At 40.4% G+C, this 19,987-nt stretch overlaps 1 protein-coding gene across 1 annotated transcript in view; it reads right to left on the bottom strand.

The window, feature by feature from the left end:
• COMMD1 (copper metabolism domain containing 1) overlaps window positions 1-13,710 on the bottom strand; it is a gene marked incomplete at both ends in the record, with an annotated part of 133,122 nt that extends 119,412 nt beyond the window's left edge. The window contains one exon of the mRNA XM_080711873.1: window positions 13,534-13,710. Within this exon, the coding sequence (XP_080567999.1) occupies window positions 13,534-13,710 (177 nt within the window). The remainder of the gene's footprint in view (window positions 1-13,533) is intronic.
• Between the last annotated feature and the right edge of the window lie 6,277 nt (window positions 13,711-19,987).

Below are 19,987 nucleotides of genomic sequence, written 5' to 3'. Positions count from 1 at the left end.
TCCTGGAATCAGGTCCCTGTTGTCCTCTTGTGTCTCACAGGTTTCACTGAGACCATGGTATCTTTGAACTCAACATATACTTCCATAGTTACACATCTTAATGTCCTGTTATATAGAACCCCTAACTGTGTGTGTGTGTGTGTGTGTGTGTGTGTGTGTGTGTGTATGTGTATGTGTGTTACTGGGAATTGAGCCTAGGGGTGTTTTACCTCAGAGCTATACTTTCAGTTCTGTATTTGTTTTGTTTTGTTTTGGTGAGAGTCTTACTACATTGCTGAGACTATCCTTGAACATGCAATCCTCCTGTTTTAGCCTTCCAAGTACTGGGATTACAGGCAGGTGCCATCATGCCCAGCTAAACACCCCTTATTCTACTGGTAGAAATCTTTTTAACTAGGAATTGAACCCAGAGGCATCTTATCTCTAAGCTACATTCCCAACCCTTCCCAACCCTTTCTATTTTTTATTTAAAACAGGGTTTTAGCTGGGTGTGGTGGCGTACGCTTGTAATCCCAGCACTTGGGAGGCTGAGACAGGAGGATCGCGCAGGTTCGAAGCCAGCTTCAGCTACTTAAGCTCTCAGTGTCTTAGTGAGACCCTGTTTCCAAATAAAAAAATAAAATAGTTCTGGGAATGTAGCCTGGAGGTAGAAAGCCCCTGGCTTCCATCCCCAGTACCACAAAAAAATAAATTAAAAAAATAAAAATAAAACAGGGTCTTAGCCGGGCATGGTAGCGCACACTTGTAACCCCAGCACTGGGGAGGCTGAGACAGGAGGCTGAGATATAGTGAGGCCATTCACAACTCAGTGAGACCCTGTTTCAAAATAAAGGATTAAAAAGTAGGGCTGGGGGTGTTGCTCAGAGGTAGAATGCCCCTGAGTTCCATCCCTAGTACTGTAAAAATAATAATAATAATAAAACAGGGTCTTAGCTGGGCATGGTAGCCACACTTGTAATCCCAGTGCTTCAGAGGCTGAAACAGGAGGATTACAGACTGGAGGACCGCCTCAGCAAGACAGCCTAGCAAAAGACCCTGTTTCAAAATAAAGAATAAAAGCTGGGCGTGGTGGCACCCGCTTGTAATCACAGCACTTGGGAGGCTGAGACAGGAGGATCACACAGGTACAAAGCCAGCCTCAGCTACTTAGTGAGGCTCTCAGCAACTTAGTGAGACCCTGTTTCCAAATAAAGTATAAAATAGGTCTGGGAGTGTAGCCCGGATGTAGAAAAGCCCCTTGGTTCCACTCCCTGTACCACCAAAAAAAAAAAAAAAAAAAAAAAAAGAAAAGAAAAGAAAAGAAAAAGAAAAAAATGAGAAAGAAGGGACTTTTTGTGTGTGTGTGCGGTATTGGGGGGGGGGGGGTTGGAACCCAAAGGCTTTTCTACCGCCGGGCTATCCTCCCAGACCTATTTTATATTTTATTTGGAAACAGGGTCTCACTAAGTTGCTGAGAGCCTAAGTAGCCGAGGCTGGCTTCGAACCTGTGTGATCCTCCTGTCTCAGCCTACCAAGCCCGGGGATTACAAGTGTGCGCCACCACACCCAGCAAACAAAATTAAAATAAAATAGGGCTGCGGTATAGCTTGGAAGCAGAAAACCCCTGGGTTCAATTCCCAGCATCACCAAAAAAAAATTTTTTTTAATAAATGAAATAAAACAGGGTCTTGCTAAACTGCGTGAGGATCTTGCTAAACTGCTGAGGCTGGACTGGAACCTGCAATCCTCCTAGGATTATAGGCATGTGCTACTAAGTCCAGCTAGAAATTATAACTTCTAGGCTCAACTTAAATGCTATTATAACCTAGTAATTAGAATTAATTAAAACTTAATTATTAGGTTTTAATTTCTTTCAATCCTTATCATTTAGATACAAGTTTGTTCCCCTTAGTAAATTACAGGCTCCTTATGAAATTTATAAAATAAATTATAGGCTCCATATGAAACTCTTTATATTCTCCTAATACTTAGCACAAAATTTTGAACATAGTTTAATGTGTGAAGAAATAAATAAAAGACTCCATACTTGCCTTATTACCTGATTAAAAACAATATTCCTGCCAGGCATGGTGGCGCACGCTTGTAATCCCCGCGCTTGGGAGGCGGAGACAGGAGGATCGTGCAGGTTCGAAGCCAGCCGCACTGGCTTAAGAGACCCTGTTTCCAAATTAAAATATAAAAAATAGGTCTGGGAGTGTAGCCCGGAGGTAGAAGGGCTTCTAGGAACCCCAGTACCACAAAAATAAATAAGTAAGTAAATAAATAAATAAATAAAAACAATATTCCACCAAGCATGGTGGTACACAATTATAATCCCAGTACTTGGGAAGCTAAAATAGGAGGACTGCAAGATGAAGCCAGCCTCAGCTACTTAGGAAGACTGTCAGCCACGAACGAAACCCTGCTTCCAAACAAAAAATAAAAAGAGCTAGAGATGTAGTTCAGAGGTAGAATGCCCCTGGGTGCAATCTCCAGCATGGTGGTACACATCTGTAATCCTAGTACTTAGGAGGCTGAAACAGGAGTGTGATCACAGGTTCAAGGAGAGCTTCAGCAATTAAAAAAAAAAAAAGCAATACATCAATTCTGCATCATCCATCATTCAGTTTGCCCTCCTAGACAGGAAAAAGTAATGATTTTGTCTAAGCTAATGGCGAATTAAAAGGGTTTCTAATTCAATACTGAAAAATCTTGACAGGTATTCTATAAATAGTAGTAGTTCCTGTTTACCCGCCCACTAATCAAGCCAGCTCTCCAATCTTAATATTCTGAATGTCTGAAAGAACAGCTTAGAATCTGCTTCAGCAAAATCTCTTGAGGCTAGATATCTTGAAAGCAATTTGCTGCCTTCCCCATTACCCAAGTCTAATTACAGAACATTACATTAGGATTATATCAAATTACACTGTTATTCAACAAAATAATCTATAATTTTGTCACTCTGGAACTAATTTACATGCTAACCCAGAAACCATGGATAACAAAGTCAATGGTGATTCCATGAATTTGAACCTTAATTATTTTCCTCCAAATATATTCCTAATCATTCTCTTACATAGGTAATATATAATCTTTGGCCAGAAGCCTACATAGGGCATGTTAAAGTAATTATAATTAATAGCATCTCTGGAACTACTCCATATTCTGCATAAAGTTACGAAAGGGAAGCCAGGCATGGTAGTACACACCTGTAATCCTAGTACTTAGGAGGCTGAAACAGGAGTATCACAGGTTCAAGGAGAGCTTCAGCAACAGCAAGATTCTCAGAAAATCACCCAGACCGTTTCAAAAGAAAAGATTCAGGCCTGGGGTCACAGGCTTGTAATCCCAGTACTTGAGAAGGCTGAGACAGGAGGATCGTAGGTTTGCAGCTAGCCTCAACGTCTGAGGCCCTCTGCAACTTAGGGCAACGGTTTCAAAATAAAGAATGAAATAGAGCTAGGAGTGTAACTCGGAGGTAGAATGCCTCTGGGTTCGATCCCCAGTATGGCAAAAAAAAAAAAAAAAAATTAAAAATTAAAAAGCTGGGCGTGGTGGCGCACGCTTGTAATACCAGTACTTGGGAGGCCAAGACAGGAAGATCTGGGTTTACAGCTAGTCTCAGCTACTTAGTGAGGCCCTCCGCAATTTAGTGAGACCCTGTTTCAAAATAAAAAAAATAAAAATAAATAAATAAATAAAAAATAGAGCTGGGGGTATAGCTCAGAGGTAGAATGTCCTTGGGTTCGATCCCCAGCACCACACACAAATAAATAAATAAATAAAATGCAACTAAAAAGGGCTGGGGGGGGGGGAGCTAAGATATAGAAAGCTCCTAGTTTCATTTCCCAATACCACACACAAAAAAAGTTACAGAAGGGGAAAAAAACAACCTCACAATTTTTTTTCTCTTTCTTTCTTTTTCTTTTTTTTTTTTTTTTTTTTTTTTTTTTTTTGTGTGTGTGTGTGTGGTACTAAAAGTGGAACCCAGGGGCGTATTCTACCTCCAAGCTGCACCTCCAGCCCAATTTTCTACTCTTTATTTTGAAACAGGGTCTCACTGAATTGTAGAGGGCCTAAGTACTTGAGGCTTTCCCCAAACTGCAATCCTCCTGTCCCGCCTCCCAAATTCTGGGATTACAAGCGTGCTCATGCTCAGTTTTTTTGTTTTTTTTTTTTTTTTTTTTCCTTTGTGGTACTAAGATTGAACCCAGGGGCATTCTACCTCCGAGCTACACCCCCAGCCCTATTTTTAACTGTTTAAGTTTGGACGGCCTCACTAAGTAGCTGAGGCTGTCAACAAACATGTGATCCTCCTGTCTCAGCCCCCCAAGCGCTGGGATGACAAGCATGTGCCACCATGCCTCACTTTTTTTCTTTTTTGTAGGAAGAAGTACTGGCAATAGAACCCAAGGGAATTATACCTCTGAGCTATACCCCCAGTCCTTTTTATTTTTTGCTTTGAATCAGGGTCTCACTAGGTTGTGCTAAAAGTCTCACTAAATTGCTAAGGCTGGCTTTGAACCTGTGATCCTACTGTCTCAGCCTCCCAAGAATTGGGAATTATAGACTTGTATTGCCACGCTCAGCTGCAGTCATCTTTTATTACAACCAGAGCCCCACTACCAACAGAAGTTTATTGTCCTACAAAAGAAGTGCTGAGAACAAACATTTAAAAGATTTAATAATAAAGAAAAATGGTAGCTACAGAAAAGACCAAAAAAAAAAAAAAGCTGGGTGTGGTGGCGTATGCTTATAATCCCAATATTTGGGAGGCTGAGACAGGAGGATCGCGGTTCGCAGCCAGCCTCAGCTACTTAGTGAGGCCCTTGCAACTCAGTGAGACCCTGTTTCAAAATAAAGAATAAAAATAGAGCTGAGGTGTCACTCGGAGGTAGAATGCCTTTGGGTTCCACACCTAGTACTGCAGGGGAAAAAAAAACATAGAAAATTTAGCTGGGTGTGGTGGCCCATGCCAGTAATCCCTGCACAGTGGAGTCTGAGGCAAGAGGCTCACTTGATCCAAGAGTTCCAGGAGACCTGGACCTGGACAAGGAACGTTGTAAAATCCTCTCTTTAAAAAAAAAAAAAAATCAGCCAAACGTGGTGGCGCACGCTTGTAATCCCCACAGTTGGGAGGCAGAGACAGGAGGATCGCGCAGGTTCGAAGCCAGACATGCTGGCTTAAGAGACCCTGTTTCCAAATATATATATAAAATAGGTCTAAGAGTGTAGCCTGGAGGTTTCCAGGAACCCCAGTACCACCAAAAAAAAAAAAAAAAAAAAAAAAAAGTAATAGTTAATAAGGTCACTGACCATTGTGACCATTGGAGAAGCTATAAAATGCATGACAAGGAATAAAAATATACAACCTGGGGAGAAGAATATATAAATGTATTCAATTATCCTTTATACAACTTTGAGGAAAAACATTTCTCAGTTATAAAGGGTTCTATTTCTTTAATGGAACTCAGGGAGCCAGGTGTGGTGGCATACCCTTGTAATCCCAGCATTTGAGAGGCCAAGACAGAAGAATTTAAGGTTCAAGACCAGACTCCTAATTTAGCAAGATTCTCAGCAACCTAGTGAGACCCTGTTTCAAAACAAAAAATAAATGGACTGGAGTAGCCATGCATGGTGGTACATGCCTATAATTCCAGTACTTGGGAGGCTGAGAAAAGGACTGCAGGTTCAAGGCCAGGCTTAGCAATTTAGGGAGCACCTCAGGAACTTAGCAAGACTCTATTTCAAATTTTAAAAATAAAGCAAAGCATTGTGACGAATGCCTATAATCCCAGTATTTGGGAGGCTGAGACTAAAGGATTGCACCTTTGAAGACAGCCTCAGCAAGTATAAAGACTCTCATCAACTTAGCAAGACTGTTTCTAAATAAAAATAAAATAACGGTGGGGTGTAGCTCAAGGGTAGAATGACTCTGGGGTCCATCCCAGTACCATAAAAAATTAAAAATAATAAAGGTCAGCCAGGCATGGTGGTACACACCTGTAATCCCAATACATGGAAGGCTGAGACAGGAGGATTGCAGGTGAGAACAGTCTCAACAAATAGTGAGAAATAGTGAGACTCTCATTAAACTAGCAAGACTTCATTTCAAAAAAATAAAAATATGAGTGGGGTGTAGCTTGGAAGTAGAATGTCCCTGGGTTCAACCCCCAAGCCACCAAATAAAAAAAAATTTTTAAATAATAATAAGGCTGCAGTGTAGCTTGGAGGTATATTGCCCCGGGTTCAATTCCCAGAACCAAAAAAAGAACCTCCAGAAAATGATATTTTTTTTTTTTTTTTTTTTGGTGGTGGTACTGGGGTTCTTAGAAGCCCTTCTACCTCCGGGCTACATCCCCAGACCTATTTTTACATTTTTATTGGAAACAGGGTCTCCTAAATCAGCGCGCGCGGCTGGCTTCGAACCTGCGCGATCCTCCTGTCTCTGCCTCCCAAGCGCAGGGATTACAAGCGTGCGCCACCACGCCCGGCAAGAAAATGATATTTCTAAATTCAAAGTATCAAGCCAAATTTGAAACTCCTTTTTAGGTAAGAAATTCTTATTTTCTGAATTAGAATATTCCAAAGAACATTTAAACATTATGTTGCTTCTAGCATAGGTTAACCATACATTAGCAAGCCAATATTCTACTGCCACCTACAGGAGAGAAACAGAATTACTGTTTATAGATAAGACCTAATAGTATGACCAGACAACAGAACATTCTCATTCTCTGGTTTATATGTTTTTATAAATTAAGAAAATTGTGTGATGCAATATTTTTTGAAAGAATAAATTTTGCTCATATTTTGGGCATAGTAAGACATTGAATATAAAGGATACAAAATATATGGTCTAAATATTGTGTGGGGGGGGTGGGGGGTTGCTGGGGATTGAACCCCTGGGCATTCTACCTCTAAACTACCTGTAAACTGAGCATGGTGGCACGTTCCTGTAATCCAGTACCTGGCAGGCTGACACAGGAGAATTGTAGGTTCAAGGCCAGCCTCAGCAATTTAGCAAGACCCTCAACAATCTAACAAGACCCTGTTTCAAAATACAAAGGGCTAAGATGTGAGGGCGATCTGGCTGCGACATCTGTCACCCCATTGATCGCCAGGGTTGATTCGGCTGACCTGGCTGGCCCCTTCCTCCCTCATGGCTCCATGTGCGTCCCTCCCGAAGCTGCGCGCTCAGTCGAAGAGGACGACCTTCCCTGAATAGAGGAGGACCAGGACCGGTCTTCGGTCAAGGGTATACGAGTAGCTGCGCTCCCCTGCTAGAACCTCCAAACAAGCTCTCAAAATACAAAGGGCTAGCCGGGCAGCACACACTTGTAATCCCAGCATTCAAGAGGCTGAGAATAGAGGATCGCGGTTCGAGGACAGCCTCAGCTACTTAGTGAGGCCCTTTACACCTCAGTGAGACCCTGTTTCAAAACAGAGAATAAAAAACAGGGCAGGGGATAAAGTCCGGAGGTCCAATGTCCCTGGGTTCCAACTCCAGACCCACAAAATAAATTAATTAATTAATCAAATTTTTAAAAATACAAAGGGCTGAGGTATAGATGGAGGTAAAATGCCCCAGGATCAATCCCCAGTACCTAAAGTAAATAATTTCTTTTTTGTATATGGTAATGGAGATGGAACTCAGGAGCATTCCACCTCAAGCTATGACCTCACCCCTATTTTGTTATTTTATTTTGAAACAGGGTCTCACACTAAGTTGTGGGGGGGCCTCACTAAATTGCGGAGGCTGGCAGCGAACCTGCAATCTTCCTGTCTCAGCCTCCCAAGTACTGGGACTACAAGTATACATCACCATGCCCAGCTTAACTACTGTTGTAACATCTATATTCTTGAAGAAACTATGGCTCACAAGGGTATAAACAGCTGTGCTGTTTACTGCCATGTCCAAAACATAATGCATGGCTTATAGTTAAGATGCTTAATAAAGTATTTGTACAATGCACAAAAATATTAGTATTGATTACATCAGCAGCTACTATTAGATATGGTTTTACAAATCTCAGATTTCTATACTCTTAATGTTCATAATAAAAATAATGAAAAGCATACAGGTGCCTAGGTCTTTGTTTAAAAAAAAAAATTAGTGAGGCATGGTGGCACACCCATGTAATCTCAGTACCTGGGAGGCTAAGACAGGAGGATTGTAGGTTAGGACCAGCCTTAGCTACTCAGTGAGACCCTGAATCAAAACAAAAAATAAGCTGGTGAGGTGGTACATGCTTATAATCCCAGCATTTGGGAGGCTTAGACAGGAGGATCACAGTTCGAGGACAGCCTTAGCTACTTTGTGAGGCCCTTTGCAACTCAGTGAGACCCTGTTTCAAAATAAAGAATAAAAAAATTGGGCTGGGAGTGTAACTTGGAGGTAGAATGTCCCTGGGTTCCAGCCCCAGTACCACAAAAAAATAAAAATAAAAATAAAAATAAAAACGAGCTGGGTGTAATTCGGAAGTTGAATGACCCTGGGTTCAATCCTCAGTATCATACCTGTAATCTCAGCTGAGGCAAGAGGATCACTTGAGCCCAGAAAGTATGAAACTAGCTGGGATGACATAGTAAAACCCCTTAACAAAAATAAATAAATAAATCCATCAAGTTTTAAGAACAAGTCAGAACTTAGCATGGTGCATATTTGTAATCCCAGTACTTGAGAGGCTGAGAGGGGAATCACAGGCTTGAAGTCAGCCTCAGAAACTTAGTGAGGCCCTCCACAACTTGGTGAGCCCCTGTTTCAAAATAAAGTGTAGGATCACAGTTTGAGGCCACCCAGGGCAACATAATGAGACTTCCTCTCAAAAAAGTAAATTGAATAAGAAGACCCAAAGAAACAACATAAACATGTGGAGACTGAACACCACCCTTCTGAATGAAGAATGGGTCATAGAAGATGTAAGAGGTGAAAGCAAGAAATTTCTAGAAACAAATGAAAATAAAGATACAACATATCAAAACCTCTGGGACACTTTGAAGGCAGTATTAAACCAGGAACAATCGAGCCCCAAATCTAGTAGAAGACAGGAAATTATTAAAATTAGAGCAGAAATTAACGAAATAGAGAATAAAAAAATACAAAAAATCACCAAAACCAAAAGCTAGTTTCTTGAAAAAATTAACAAAATAGATAAACCACTAGCCAATCTAAATAAAAAAAAAGAGAATCACCCCAAATTATGAAGATAAGAGATAAAAAAAGAGACATTACTACTGACAGTGTAGAAATCCAGAGGATTATCAGAAACTACTTCGAAAAACTATACTCCAACAAAATGGAAAATCTGGAGGAAATTGACAACTTCCTAGATAAATACAACCTTCCTAAACTGAGTCAAGAAGATAAAGAACATTTAAACCAACCAATAACAATCAAAGAGATTGAAACAGCAATAAAGAGCTTACCATCAAAGAAAAGCCCAGGACCAGATGGTTTCCCAAGTGAATTCTATAAAACCTTTATAGAAGAGCTAACCCCAATACTACTCAAACTATTTCACGAAATAGAAAAAACCGGGACTCTCCCAAATACATTCTATGAAGCCAACATCACACTAATGCCCAAACCAAATAAAGACAGTTCAAGGAAGGAAAACTACAGGCCTATATCTCTGATGAACTTGGATGCAAAACTATTAAACAAAATACTAGCAACACGCATTCAAAACCACATCAAGAAAATCATACACCATGACCAGGTAGGGTTCATCCCAGGGATGCAAGGCTGGTTCAACATACGAAAATCAATCCATGTAATTCATCATATAAACAGAATCAAAGACAAAAATCACATGATCATTTCAATAGATGCGGAAAAAGCATTTGATAAAATCTAACATCCATTTATGATAAAAAAAAAAACACTGCAGAGAATTGGAATAGAAGGAATATTATCTCTACATCATTAAGGCAATCTACAAGAAGCCCATCGCCAACATCATATTAAATGGGGAAAGACTTCAGGAATTCCCCTAAAAACAAGAACGAGACAAGGATGTCCATTATCACCACTTCTCTTCAATATAGTACTAGAGACTCTAGCCAAAGCAGTAAGTCAAGAAAAGGAAATCAGAGGAGTACAAATAGGAAAAGAAGAACTCAAACTTTCACTATTTGCAGATGACATGATACTACATTTAGAAAACCCAACAAACTCAACCAAAAGGCTTATAGAACTGATCAACAAATTCAGCAAATTGTCTGGATACAAAATCAATCTTAAAAAATCAGAAGCTTTCCTGTACACCAACCATAAATCCATTGAAAAAGAAATTCAGAAAACACTTCCACTCAGGATCTCCCACAAAAAAAAAAAAAAAAAAAAAATACTTAGGAATAAACTTAACCAAGGAGGTAAAAGATCTCTACAAAGAAAATTATAAAACAATGAAAAAAGAAATCGAAGATCTTAGAAGATGGAAAGATCTTCCATGTTCATGGATTGGCAGAATAAATATTATTAAAATGGCCATCCTTCCAAAAGTGATCTACAGATTTAACACAATGCCCCTTAAACTACCAAGATCATTCCTCACAGACATAGAAAAATCAGTCCTTAAATTTATTTGGAGTAACAAAAAACCCAGAATAGCTAAAGTAGTTCTCAGCAACAAAATCCATGTAGGAGGAATCATAATACCTGACTTAAACTATACTACAAAGCCATTGTAATAAAAAAAAAAAAGCATGGTACTGGCAAAAACAATAACAACAACGACAAAAAAAAAAAAAAAATACATACATAGACCAATGGAGCAGAATAGAAGACCCAGAAACAAGTCCACACACTTTCAGCCAATTGATTTTTGACAAAGGGGCCAAAAACATTCACTGGAAAAGATAGTCTGTTCAACAAATGGTGTTGGCAAAACGGGTTAACCATATGCAGAAAATTGGAAATTAATCCCACTTTCTCACCCTGCACAAAAGTCAATTCAAGATGGATCAAAGACTTGGAAATTAAGCCAGAGACCTTGAAGCTCCTTGAAGAGGGCATAGGTCCAACACTGCAACACATAGGCACAGATAAACACTTTCTCAACAAGACCCCAAAGGCACAACAAATTAAAAGGCGAATCAATATGTGAGATTGCATGAAACTGAAGAGCTTCTGTTCAGCAAAGGAAACTGTCAAGAACCTCAACCAAGAGCCAACAGAATGGGAGAAGATTTTTGCCACCTACCCCTCCAATAGAGAATTAATATCTAGAATATACAGATAACTCAAGAAACTCAACACTAAGAAAACAAAGCATCCAATAACAAAATGGGCAAGCGAACTAAATAGACATTTTACGAAAGAAGAAATTCAAATGGCCAATAAATGCATGAAGAAATGCTCGACATCATTGGCAATCAGTGAGATGCAAATCAAAAGTACCCTGAGATTTCACCTAACTCCAACTAGAATGGCAATCATTCAAAACACAAACAACAGATGCTGGCGAGGATGTGGAGAAGTGGGAACTCTAAAACATTGGTGGGATTGCAAATTAGTGCAACCACTTTGAAAAACAGTAAGGAGAATCCTCAGAAGAATGGGAACAAATGTACCATTTGATCCAGCAATACCACTTCTGGGTATCTACCCAAAAGAAAGGAAACCAAACTACCAAACTAATGCATGTGTATCTATGTTCATAGCTGCACAATTCACCATAGCCAAACTATGGAACCAGCCAAGATGTCCATCAACAGATGAATGGATTACAAAACTGTGAGATATGTACACAATGGAATTTTACTCAGCCATTAAAAAAAAACTCAATTTTACATCATTTTCAGGGAAATGGATGGAACTGGAGGACATTATGCTAAGTGAGATTAGTCAGTCACAAAAAATAAGAAATCAGATGCTTTCCCTAATATGTGAAAGCTAAGGAGAAATGGGTCATAAGAGGAACTCTAGATGAAAAAGGAAATCCTATAGAGGAGCAAACAAGACAACCTAAATGAGGGGATGGGAGGGGGGAAGAAGGAAATTCTCTAAAACACACAACATACTTAAACATATCGAAGTCAACTACTAAGCCAAGCAAGAGAAGGAGGAATGGGGAAGGAATGGGGTGGGAATGGGGTAGGGGTTAAAGCGGTGATGTGTACATGTATGTACACACAAGTTTTTTACCCCAATAGGATGTATGAATATAATGCACCAATAAAAAAATTTTTTTAAAGTAAATTGAAATGGATGTCTACCATGCTTTTTCAGGAAACAAAACAAATAATATATAAAATGTTTAGTTCCTAAAACATAAAAGCCCTATCAAAATCATTATTTTTCATAGTCTATCTCTACAGTACACTGTGGACTAACACAATAATGTAACGCATTTCTTGGCTTAAAAGACTTGTCCAATACCGCAGCATTAGCACACTGAGTGGCTAATGAACATTTGAATAGTTGCTAATTCAAACTGTTGTGTGCTTTAAGTGCAAAATACACACCAGATTTCAAAAACTTCGTTGAAAAAATGATATGAAATGTTATCCTAAAGATATGGTCTATGACATCTTTAATCTGATAAACCTAATACGATGTATGGTATAATTTTTTTGTACAAAGAAAAAAATGATATGAAATCTTAATATTTTGTACCTTGATTAATGTGAAATGATAATACTTTGAATATACCAGGTCAAATGAAACATTAAAATTAATATTGCCTCGTGTATTTTATGGGACAACCTGATCTACATTTAAGACTTCAGTTGGCAAATATGCTCTCTTATCTATTCAGTCGACCGCTTAACAGGTGCTCACTCTAGCTAACCCACTCTATCCCAGGAAACACTGGCTCATTTTAAGGCTCACAACTTACACAATACAGAAAAGCTCAGGGCAACCTATCACTTTTTTTTTCTTGGTACTGGAGATTCAGGGCATTCTACCTCCGAGCTACACCCCCCAGTCTTTTTTTTCTTTTCTTTTTGAAGCAGGGTCTTATTGGGTTGCTAAATGTCTTACTAAATTGTTCAATCTGGTCTCGATCCTGCGATCCTCCGATATGAGCCTCCCGTACTGGGATTACAGGCATACACCACCACACCCGGCTCGCTCTTGTATTTTATTTTATTTTATTACTTTTATTTATTTATTTATTTTTGTGGTACTGGGGGTGGAACCCAGAGGCTTTCTACCTCCGGGCTATACTCCCAGACCTATTTCATATTTTATTTGGAAACAGGGTCTAAGTTGCTGAGAGCCTCACTAAGTAGCTGAGGCTGGCTTTGAACCTGTGCGATCCTCCTGTCTCAGCCTCCCAAGCGCGGGGATTACAAGCGTGCGCCACCACGCCCGGCTCGCTCTTATATTTTAAAGCTCCAGGCCCAGGGAACCGCCGGGGAAACTCGAAACAGGAGAGACGCCTTGCACCCACAGGTGTCAGTGAGCCTGGGGACAGAATCTTGAGCCGAAAGGGGTCGCCCTTCGGAAACCCGCAAGGGGCGCGCCGCGGGGCCGGCGGGCGGCTGGCGGGGAGGCGCGGGTGGGCGCGGTGAGGAGGGCCGCGGGCTTCGGAGGGAGCGAACCTTTAGAATCCCCCTCATCTTCGCCAGGAAGGGGCGGAACTCCTCGGGTGGCACCTCCGGGTAGAGCTGGCTCCGCAGCAGCTCCTCGGTGACGCCCGGGTGCCCGTGGAAGGCGTCCTGGGCCAGGCCGCTCAGCAGCCCGCTCAGAGCCTTAGCGCCGTCCAGCTCGCCCGCCATGTCTGCGGCGGCCCCGCCCCCGGCAGCGGAGCACGGAGGCCCCGCCCCCAGGACCAGAGCACGGAGGCCCCGCCCCCAGGACCAGAGCGCGGCGGCGCCATGGCGGCCCGAAGGGGCCAAAAAGCCCCAGCGGGCGAGTGCGTGTGGACTGCGAGGCGAGCTCTGCTGGAGTCGTAGACCCCAGCTTTGCTCTGCAAAGCCCATCCCCTTAGGGCGCCTCGCGGGCGAATCCACTCAGTTCCGAGTAGGACGCTTACCTTCCGGCGATTTCTTTTATCTCTCAGAAGCCTACTCAAAGGAAAGATGGGTTGATGGTCCAGCTTAACTTTTGGGTGGCTGTATCTTATTCCAGAGCTTGTCAACCAATAAACAATAGGATCTACCAGGCAGATCTATTTGCTGCCTAGTCCTTAGGTCTCCTGACCACGTGATTCGTTCGCTTGTAAAGTTCATTCCTTTTTTATATATGTGTGTCTTGTCTTTGCAACCAACTCACTGACACTAATCCAATGTTCTTTCTATAACAAATATTTTGTCAATGACTTCTTTGCTACACTGAAATGCATAAAAACCGAATTACCTGTGCCGGTATTGGGGAATGACTTCAAAATGTATTTAAAAATAGCTTTGATATTAATGTGCCAGTATTGAAAAATGACTTCAAAATGTATTTGAAAATAGCTCTGGTATGTATTTATTTATTTATTTATTTATTTGGTGGTACTGGGGTTCCTGGAAGCCCTTCTTCCTCCAGGCTACACTCCCAGACCTATTTTATACTTTTTTACTTTTGGAAACAGGATCTCTTAAACCCGTGCGGCTGCCTTCAGACCTGTGTGATCCTCCTGTCTGCCTCACAAGCGTGAGGATTACAAGCATGCGCCACCACGCCCGGCTCAAAATAAAGAATTTTTTTTTTAATTTTATTTTATTGGTGCACTGTATTCATACATCATAGTGGGATACAAACTTTTGTAGACATACATGCACACATCGCCCAGTCAGCCCCCACCCGATCCCCACCCCATTCTCTCCCCATCCCTCCTTCCCATGCTTGGCTTAGTGGTTGACATCTAGTATTATAGCAATTTATCCAAAATTAAAAATGATAATCTCACATAACAGTTTCATTTGTCTGATACCAAGCGTTTGATGATTTAAAGATAGCATTTCAATATTTCTTTTTGCTTTCTTTCTTACTAGAGCATATTTTTTTCTGTTTTTTAGGTGAAACTATCATATATTTATATATTTATTTTTCAGAAAAAAATCTATCCTAATATGGAATATGAATTCTAGATACCCAAAACGATCTTAAAAAAGAACAAAGCTAGCAGATATATATTTTCTGATTTCAAATCATATAAAGCTACAATAATTGAAACAGTGTAGTACTGTTCTAAAGGCAGATATATAGACCATTGGAGTTAAATACAAGCCTAGAGCTAAATTCTTCCCTATATTGTCAAGTTACTTTTGACAAGGTTTCCACGAACATTTGGTGGTGGAAATAATAATCTTTTAACTAAATATTGTTGAAAAATAATAATTACATGGAAAAGAATAAAATTGGACCTTTACCTAATCCCATATACAAGTATTAACTCAAAATAGATAAAAGACCTAAATATAAATCTTTTTTTTTTTTTTTTTTTTTTTAATTTTATTTTATTGGTGCACTGTATTCATACATCATAGTGGGATACAAACTTTTGTAGACATACATGCACACATCGCCCAGTCAGCCCCCACCCGATCCCCACCCCATTCTCTCCCCATCCCTCCTTCCCATGCTTGGCTTAGTGGTTGACATCTAGTATTATAGCAATTTATCCAAAATTAAAAATGATAATCTCACATAACAGTTTCATTTGTCTGATACCAAGCGTTTGATGATTTAAAGATAGCATTTCAATATTTCTTTTTGCTTTCTTTCTTACTAGAGCATATTTTTTCTGTTTTTTTTAGGTGAAACTATCATATATTTATATATTTATTTTTCAGAAAAAAATCTATCCTAATATGGAATATGAATTCTAGATACCCAAAACGATCTTGAAAAAGAACAAAGCTAGCAGATATATATTTTCTGATTTCAAACCATATAAAGCTACAATAATTGAAACAGTGTAGTACTGTTCTAAAGGCAGATATATAGACCATTGGAGTTAAATACAAGCCTAGAGCTAAATTTTTCCCTATATTGTCAAGTTATTTTTGACAAGGTTTCCACGAACATTTGGTGGTGGAAATAATAATCTTTTAACTAAATATTGTTGAAAAATAATAATTACATGGAAAAGAATAAAATTGGACCTTTACCTAATCCCATATACAAGTATTAACTCAAAATAGATAAAAGACCTAAATATAAATCTTAAGACTATAAACTTTTAGGAGAAAATCTGGGTCATAAAACCTCACAACATTGAAATTGGCAGTGATTTCTTGGATATGATTTCAATGGCACAGGCAACAGAAGAATATACAAACTCCCTAAAAAATAAAAGAAAATATTGTATATCCAAAGACAATGTAAACAGAGTTAAAAGTTACTAATAGAATTGGATAAAATATTTCCAAATGCTATATCTGAAGGTATATTAATATTCCAACTAGAAATCCTAAAAATTAACAACAATAAAGGCAAACAATACAACTTAGAGATAGGTAAAAGACTAACATAAATAATGAATCTCCACAGATAACCAATCTTAGTTGTCTGTTGGATGGAAACTCTTGTTTCTCTGGTTCTGGTGAGTGTTACCTATTTCTTCTTTGTAGTTAATCTCTTTGAGTATTTTCTCTAGCGCTGGTTTTGAAGACATAAATTCCTTCAGTTTCTGTTTGTCATAGAAGCTTCTTATTTCTCCATCTAATTTGATAGAAAGTTTTGCTGGATAGGAAATTTTTGGCTGGAAGTTGTTTTTTTTCAGAGTTTGGAATATGTTACTCCAAGCCCTTCTGGCTCTCATGACTTGGTTTGGGAAGTCTGGAGTAATTCTAATTGGTTTGCCTCTGAATGTCAGTTGGCCCTTTGTTTTTGTTGCCTTTAAGATTCTCTGCTTGGCTTCCACATTGGTCATTTTGACAATTATGTGGCGTGGGGATCCTCTTCTCTGATCCTGTCTAAAGGGAGTTCTATAAGTTTCCTGGATCTGTGTATCAACCTCTTGCTCTATATTTGGAAAATTTTCTGCTATTACTTCCTTGAAGAGATTGTTGATCCCTTTGGTATCACTTTCTTTTCCCTCCTCTATTCCAATTATTCTTAGGTTAGCTCTCTTAAGATGGGCCCATATTTCTTCAATGTCAGATTCCTGCTGTTGGATATTTTTTTCTAGATTAGAAACTATGCATTCATTTTTGGATTGCTCATCTTCTAAGAGCGAGATTCTGTTCCCCATGTGGTCTAATCGGTTGTTTGTGCTTTGAATTGAGGCCTTTACTTCATTAATTGCATCCTTTATCTCTTTTTGGCTCTCTCTGAGTTCTTTTCGAAGCACCTCTATTATTTCTACAGTTATTTTCCTGATTTGATCTTCTAGAAATCTCTGATTTTCTGTTTTATCAGGTTCTGATGTTGTGGGGTTGTGCACATTCATTACTCCAGTGTTATTCCTCTTTCCCATGATTTCGGAGGTTTGTGCCTTCTCTGGGTTCTTCCCTTGGGTCACTATGGCTTCACTTAAGGTGCTCTGGATCTCGAGTCTGTATTATCTCAGACCCCACTACTCCTTTACTGGGTTGTATCACAGAGTCTCCGACCCAGGGAGTCGATAGAGGCTGCTTTAAACTATGGGGGGTGCCAGGTTGCACGTTCTCCTATGGTGTGATATCTCTGCCACCACCACTCCCTCACTGGGTCAAGTCCCAGGAGGCCCAATACTGCGATTTCTCCTCTGTGGCCCGCAATTTGACTCACTGTTCTTGAGTACGCAGATGTAGCTGTACTGGACTCGGTGAATTCACTGCTGCTGCCGCTGCCGGTGGCAATATGGCGCCTCTGCCACGCCCTCGGCCGTGAGGCTGGTGTATTTTTTCTTCTCTGGTTTTGATTTCCACTCTGAATCCCTGCAGCGTGTGCTGAGCTCAGCCACTGGGAGCTTTAAATGCTGTCTGCGCCGAAAGATCCCGCCTGGCTGTTCCGCAGCGGCTCACCTGGCTTGCTGTAGCCGTCCGTTGAGTTCGCCGCTGCCGCCGACAGTATGGCGCTGCTGCCGCATCCTCGGGCGCGTGTGTCTCCTCTGTGGCCCTGAGCTCTGTTCTCAGTCCGCTTTCTCTCTGGAGCCTGGTGGTTTTTTTTGTTTTTCTGGTGATGGTGTTTTCTGGCTATGAAAGGCGCTCTTTTTGTGGTAATGGAGATTGGTTGTTAGCGGGACTCTTAAGCCCCGCTTTTCTCGGTCGCCATCTTCCCGGAAGTCTCTAAATCTTAAGACTATAAACTTTTAGGAGAAAATCTGGGTCATAAAACCTCACAACATTGAAATTGGCAGTGATTTCTTGGATATGATTTCAATGGCACAGGCAACAGAAGAATATACAAACTCCCTAAAAATTAAAGAAAATATTGTATATCCAAAGACAATGTAAACAGAGTTGAAAGTTACTAATAGAATTGGATAAAATATTTCCAAATGCTATATCTGAAGGTATATTAATATTCCAACTAGAAATCCTAAAAATTAACAACAATAAAGGCAAACAATACAACTTAGAGATAGGTAAAAGACTAACATAAATAATGAATCTCCACAGATAACCAATCTTAGTTGTCTGTTGGATGGAAACTCTTGTTTCTCTGGTTCTGGTGAGTGTTACCTATTTCTTCTTTGTAGTTAATCTCTTTGAGTATTTTCTCTAGCGCTGGTTTTGAAGACATAAATTCCTTCAGTTTCTGTTTGTCATGGAAGCTTCTTATTTCTCCATCTAATTTGATAGAAAGTTTTGCTGGATAGGAAATTTTTGGCTGGAAGTTGTTTTCTTTCAGAGTTTGGAATATGTTACTCCAAGCCCTTCTGGCTCTCATGACTTGGTTTGGGAAGTCTGGAGTGATTCTAATTGGTTTGCCTCTGAATGTCAGTTGGCCCTTTGTTTTTGTTGCCTTTAAGATTCTCTGCTTGGCTTCCACATTGGTCATTTTGACAATTATATGGCGTGGGGATCCTCTTCTCCGATCCTGTCTAAAGGGAGTTCTCTAAGTTTCCTGGATCTGTGTATCAACCTCTTGCTCTATATTTGGAAAATTTTCTGCTATTACTTCCTTGAAGAGATTGTTGATCCCTTTGGTATCACTTTCTTTTCCCTCCTCTATTCCAGTTATTCTTAGGTTAGCTCTCTTAAGATGGGCCCATATTTCTTCAATGTCAGATTCCTGCTGTTGGATATTTTTTTCTAGATTAGAAACTATGCATTCATTTTTGGATTGCTCATCTTCTAAGAGCGAGATTCTGTTCCCCATGTGGTCTAATCGGTTGTTTGTGCTTTGAATTGAGACCTTTACTTCATTAATTGCATCCTTTATCTCTTTTTGGCTCTCTCTGAGTTCTTTTCGAAGCACCTCTATTATTTCTACAGTTATTTTCCTGATTTGATCTTCTAGAAATCTCTGATTTTCTGTTTTATCAGGTTCTGATGTTGTGGGGTTGTGCACATTCATTACTCCAGTGTTATTCCTCTTTCCCATGATTTTGGAGGTTTGTGCCTTCTCTGGGTTCTTCCCTTGGGTCACTATGGCTTCACTTAAGGTGCTCTGGATCTCGAGTCTGTATTATCTCAGACTCCACTACTCCTTTACTGGGTTGTATCACAGAGTCTCCGACCCAGGGAGTCGATAGAGGCTGCTTTAAACTATGGGGGGTGCCAGGTTGCACGTTCTCCTATGGTGTGATATCTCTGCCACCACCACTCCCTCACTGGGTCAAGTCCCAGGAGGCCCAATACTGCGATTTCTCCTCTGTGGCCCGCACTTTGAGTCACTGTTCTTGAGTACGCAGATGTAGCTGTACTGGACTCGGTGAATTCACTGCTGCTGCCGCCGCCGGTGGCAATATGGCGCCTCTGCCACGTTCTCGGCCATGAGGCTGGCGTATTTTTTCTTCTCTGGTTTTGATTTCCACTCTGAATCCCTGCAGCGTGTGCTGAGCTCAGTCACTGGGAGCTTTAAATGTTGTCTGCGCCGAAAGATCCCGCCTGGCTGTTCCGCAGCGGCTCACCTGGCTTGCTGTAGCCGTCCATTGAGTTCGCCGCTGCCGCCGGCAGTATGGCGCTGCTGCCG

Source organism: Muscardinus avellanarius (assembly GCF_963383645.1).
Source record: "Muscardinus avellanarius genome assembly, chromosome: 15".
NCBI lineage: Eukaryota > Metazoa > Chordata > Mammalia > Rodentia > Gliridae > Muscardinus > Muscardinus avellanarius.
Note: the sequence above shows the minus strand (reverse complement) of the source record. Positions and strands in the feature narration are given on the sequence as shown.